The following is a 6,000-nucleotide window of genomic DNA, read 5'->3' on the forward strand; positions in this document are numbered from 1 at the left end:
GAAGGCTGCCAGAGGAGGGACAACGAGGTATTTTGTTACTCCACTTCAACAAGTGACAACGCTGGAATGAAGGACCAGGAAGGCTCTATACTATCTCAGTTTCTAATTTCTACATATCAGCCATATCCCTCTCAGTTCAGGTGCTTTAAGCTTAAATTATTGTGCATGAAAACATGCATATGTGGTTACCTTCCATTTTTTCCCACTACATGTTTGCAAGAAAGTCCTGAATTCTATGAAAATTTAGTCATATGGTTTTATGGCTGATTAGTGTATATGTTACAGCCAGATTCCAAAGTCTAGCCACTTCTGGCAGGCCAGTATGCAAAGTAACCAGACTACTGCGACCAATTAAACAATTGAGAAACTATTTACATTTTTTCCGGCCACGGTATCTGCATTTTTACCCAACTCCCCTCACACCTTGCCCCCTCCTCACCTGTGTCTACAGGAAGCAGCCTGTTCAGTGCAGCTGTGCTCCCTCCCTGCTGTGTGCGTTCCCAAGTGGCATTTCTCTGGGCTTTTTTTGCAGCCTGTTGGTGGTATTCGGTACCATAACACGGTCTGGAGGGAAAGCCAGAGACCACACACACACGACACAGGCTGCCCTTTACATTTCTTTCTTGGAGACAGATGTGAGAGGGGGACACAGACTGTCACCGTTTCTCGCATTGGCTGAAGTGGTCAACTTCGGGTTCCGTCCGTAACATACCGTACATAATGCATGCACGATTTTTCCAGCAGTTGAACAGCTGCTAATTGGTAGGTTTCATTGAGGTATCCTATCTTCTAGATACATTTATATTCAAATTGATGGTGAACTGCAGAGATACTGTGTGCATCTCCTTATTGTGCCAAAATAGTAAAGATGGGACAATACTCTTCTAATGTCTACATTTAGACCTAATGAAATTTAGGGTCAATGTTTACTTTTCAACTTGGGGTATTTCAATAAGAGTGAATGCAGCTGAAGTAAAATTGTTAATATTTTTTTATGACATTAAATAGAATGTTTAAATATTCTCTTTTCTTTTGTTTGATTGTAGGAGTACATCAAAGCAGGAGGAGTTATTCAGGAAGACATTTCAGAAGCGTCTCTGATTGTGGGTGTTAAGCGCCCACCAGAGGACAAGCTCATTCCCCAGAAGACTTATGCTTTTTTTTCCCACACCATAAAAGCCCAGGAGCCAAACATGCTTTTACTGGATGAAATTCTGAAACTGGTGAGTTATTCTGTCCAGGAACATTTAGGAGTTGAATAAGATTGTGCATATTCATACATTGCAAGGGCAGGGCTCTTTCCCTTTTGTGTCTTGTTAATCACCATACACTTGTCACTGTAATTTACATTGTCCATCACTTCTATAGGCTCATACACACGTCCAACTTAATGCACAACCAACCGTACAACATAATAAACCACACAACAAGTTGTGTACCTGACAAGTACGTACACACACGCCAACGATCTAAACAACCAACTCAAATACTATGCGAGCAAACTAAGTGACAAACTTCACAACATGTCTGCATTCAAAAACAACAAAGTTGTTAAAAAGACTTGTACACACGTTCCAACCTGCATGATACTTGGGCAGATTGATCCACCGGTTGGATCTGGCAAACAACCTGTTATCAGTTTGTCATCTGGTTGTACACACATCCAACTTATCCAGCCGTACACACACCCAACTTATCTTCCAATAGACAAGTTTGGAAAATAGTTGGACATATTGTTGGTACGTGTGTATGATCCTTATTTTAGGCAGCAATGTCGGTATTGTCATGTGTACCAATGTCTGTATAATATGCACCCCTGTTTGTTTCTTCCATTATACAGTGCCACGATGGATGGTGGTGCTATATAAATCATTGATAATAAAACATTGCATGGCTTACTTTAACAAAGGGGAAGATTGTTGTTGTCATATATATATTTCCACTGCCTGCAATTATATTTTTCCCATCCAGTGGATACCGTATTTTTCGGAATATAAGACACTTCTGACCATAAGACGCACCTTGGTTTAGAGAACAAAACCAGGGAAAAAATATATATACTAAACCTGGTGCATCCATGGTGAAGGGGCATCTTGTGCCCCCTTTGTAACTCATGCCCCCTTGTACCTCTTGTGTCTCCCTGTGTCCCCCATGTGTCCACCTCTTTCCTCCTTTTGTCCTCCTCTCTGCCCCTCTGTGTCCCCCTTGTGTCCTCCTCTATGCCCCTTTTTGTCCCTCTGTGTCCTCTGTTTGTCCCCGTGGTGTCCCCTCTGCATGGACACAGTACAGGGAGACATTGTGGCGGGTTGGAGGTTCATATTGGCAGGCGTTCACAAGTCAGGAACTCCCTGCATTTGGACTATAAGACTTTCTCCCCCTCTTTCGGGGAGAAAAAATGATTCTTATAGTTAAAAAAAGTACAGTAAGTGACGTTGCTGCGAACTTAAAGGGATACTGTAGGGGGGTCAGGGGAAAATGAGTTGAACTTACCCGGGGCTTCTAACGGTCCCCCGCAGACATCCTGTGTTGGCGCAGCCACTCACCGATGCTCCGGCCCGCCTCCAGTTCACTTCTGGAATTTCAGACTTTAAAGTCTGAAAACTACTGCGCCTGCGTTGCAGTGTCCTCGATCCCGCTGATGTCATCAAGAGCACACAGCGCAGGCCCAGTATGGTCTGTGTCTGCGCAGTACACTCCTGGTGACATCAGCGGGAGCGAGGACACGGGCGTGCAGGTGCAGTGGTTTTCTGACTTTAAAGTCAGAAATTCCAGAAGTGAACTGGAGGCGGGGCCGGAGCATCGGTGAGTGGCTGCACCAACACAGGATGTCTGCGGGGGACCATTAGAAGCCCCGGGTAAGTTCAGCTCATTTTCCCCCGACCCCCTACAGTATCCCTTTAAGTTAGACCTCAGTGTTCAATCATTTTTTCTATGTGACATTGATGGGGAAAGTATATTCATTTTTTTTTCTTTTTAATTGGCTGGGGGGTGGGGTGGAGGTACAGGCATGAGTCATGCCTGACTAATAGCCTTTTACTGCATCAATAGCCTTTTACTGCATCAATGTGGGGGTGCGAACAACAATAGAGAAGATTCTTGCACTTAACTCATCCTCATTTCTTTCCAAGATGAGCTTATTATGCACTACTTCTTCCATTTTAACAACCGACACAACATATTAAACCCCTTTACACTCAGAACCACAAATTGTGATAGTGATTTTACATTGCTATTTTCCACAATTTTGGGGCGATTGTGTTTTGTGATTCTCATTCTAGTTCCCAGCGCCGCAGTCACTGGGAACATGTTGTATGCGCCACAATTGCCGCTGTGTGAGTTATTCCATAGTATTACTAGGTTTACTTGTGCAGCATCACCTTGCTGAATGCCAGTGATCAGCAAAGCATGGAACATGGACTGAAAGCACCCGAGTGTGTATGAGGCCTTATTCCTGCACAGCTACAGTGGACTCTTTATCTGCCCATCCATGCTGTAATTATTATTTAGCTGTTCTCTGCCTCCACAGTCACTCTTTAGTACACATGTGCTTTAAAGGGAACCTAAAGTGAGTGGCATATGGAATCTGATCTATGTATTTCCTTTTAAACAATGCCAGTTACCTGGCAGTCCTGCTTACTCTATACCTCTAATAATTTTAGCCATAGATCCTGGCAAATGTTAAAGTTAAAAGGTTAAATATGCCATAAAAACTGGTTGCCCGCAGCATGGTCACATGATGGCAACTGCTGCATTGGTTTGATCATGTGGCTGGCAATTCCTCCTCCCAGCTGCCCTACATCAGGGCCAGTTTGATGAGAATCCAATATACAGACTATGCAGGTAGTGTTGTGGCTGTGATTAGAACATATACAGTATGTCACAGAATGTAAGTACAGGCATAGTTTGCATAGGGATGCTTTACTTGTACAACTTTATCCTCACTTCAAGATCACTACAAGATCACTTTACCTACTGACTTTACCTACCAACATGCGGGAAAACAAATAATAAAATATTAAGGCATAAATTCCATGATCAATTCCCTTTAGATCCATACTTTTTGGTTTATCTGTTTTGATAACGTGATCAAATGAACAAAATCTCACAGTAAATCATTTGTTTTTAATGATGGGTTTCAGCTATCTTTGCTTTGATCATTTATCGTTTTCCTCATTAATTTGCTCTCGAGCATTAATTTTTTGGGTTAAATGTTCTTGTTTTCATAGCAAATTCGGTTGATTGACTATGAGAAAATGATGGATCATAGAGGAATGAGAGTAGTAGCATTTGGACAGTGGGCCGGAGTCGCAGGTAAGCTGACTGCTTTTGAATAAGTTATCTTGCAAATAGTAACTGTACCAGATAGTAAATAATGAAACAACACTGTGTGTGCAGATTTCCTAAATCTATATACACATTTAAGATTTTCCTCCTTGATTCCTGATCATCTGGGCCAACAATTTAGGGTGCATACACATGCCCTCTGGCATTGCTTGTTCCCCTTGAGTGATCTGGTGGGACAGTTTGCTCTACCTCTAACCGCTAATGTCCGGGAGTGTTCTAGGCATGCATACTTCAGAACTTCCAGTTCAGCGTGACGCTTCTGAAGTACGCATGCTCCGAACACTCCTGGCCTACGGTGGTACATAGCTGGGCAAGAGAGCCGACATATAGGGAGTGCATTGTAGACAGAGCATGCTCCACTCCTTTTTCTTCCATTCAACTGGCTACAGTCAGAGTTATGAATGGGAGGCAAAGCGTCACAGTGAAGGGAAGCCCAAACTAGGGGAAGAGTAAGTATTAGGACCCCATACTACATACATTTGCATGTGTAGTTTAATAGGTTCGGGACAATTCAAGTGTCCTTTAAGGCCTAGGTTCTCAATGTATAGTACGTGTACCCTCAGAGGACACTTCTTATGAATTCAGGGGGTTGTTGGGCTTGATGAACCTTAACCTTTAACAAAATTGTTTAAGAAAATAGAAACACATTTGTATATTAAGTTTAAATGTTTAAAGCAGAAAGGAATGCTTGGAAATCATTCATTCATACACAGTAAAAGTGTACTGTTAATACATTTATATGTATGAAGGAATTCTTGAGATCTTGCCTATACCATAAGGGGTACGTAGCAAAATATTGTTGACAAACAGTGCTTTAAAGGATACCAGAGCTGAACGATTTATTAAAAATGGGGGGCAGCAGGCATGTATTAGATGCATTCCTCATGCTCCCTGCTCCCCCTGTTCTCTTCCGCCCCCTCCTTCGTATTCTAAATCGCTGCTGCAGCTCAGTCCAGGTCGGGCGGTAGTGCGCAGGTGTGAATGGCCAGCAGCGCTCTGCATGTGTGCACCATGGAACAATTATGTCATTGTGTCGTTGTGTGCACATTCAGTGATGAACCTTTAAGGTTCATCACTAAACATTGAAATTGTGACAGCTGCCTCTGCTATAAAGCAAAATGTGTTCTACAACTTGTTTTTAGTCTCTCACATGTTTAATCTTAGATTCCATTTGTAAGAAATATTTGCAGAAAAGTGTAAATTGCTTTGTATGGATCAGCACAAGATTAGCAGAATTCCTAATTAAAAAGCGAACCTCAAGTGTAGAAGCCACAATTTAAGCACAGGCAGCATTCTAGAGTACAAAAATGTGTAGATAAGTGATTTTGAGCCCACTGAATCTAAATTCAATATAATATAATTGGCTGCAACAAGTGATAAGCGGGGTTACTAACACCCCCACCGTTATCTCAAAAATTGTCTCAAAAACACTCATGCGCCTATATATACCATCATATATACGTTCTTTAATTTATAAATGCAAATACGTACATCTCTTAAAACCAACACAATAAAATTCCTTGTAATGCAAAAAACACACTAACTCACTTTCTCAGTACCACCGCCCTATAATACACTATTTGGCACACACCACAACAGATACCCATAGATTGATTCGCGAAGTCAAATTTGTTTTCTTAGCGTATGATTGCACTG

General features: G+C 42.0%; 1 protein-coding gene across 1 annotated transcript in view; it reads left to right on the forward strand.

The window, feature by feature from the left end:
• Positions 1 to 6,000, forward strand: part of AASS (aminoadipate-semialdehyde synthase) — a 113,410-nt gene that overhangs the window by 40,702 nt on the left and 66,708 nt on the right. Inside the window, exons 3-4 of the mRNA XM_068276395.1 lie at positions 1,047 to 1,223; positions 4,227 to 4,311. Coding sequence (XP_068132496.1) covers positions 1,047 to 1,223; positions 4,227 to 4,311 — 262 coding nt within the window. The remainder of the gene's footprint in view (positions 1 to 1,046; positions 1,224 to 4,226; positions 4,312 to 6,000) is intronic.

The sequence above is a fragment of the Hyperolius riggenbachi genome, chromosome 3, assembly GCF_040937935.1.
Source record: "Hyperolius riggenbachi isolate aHypRig1 chromosome 3, aHypRig1.pri, whole genome shotgun sequence".
Lineage (NCBI taxonomy): Eukaryota > Metazoa > Chordata > Amphibia > Anura > Hyperoliidae > Hyperolius > Hyperolius riggenbachi.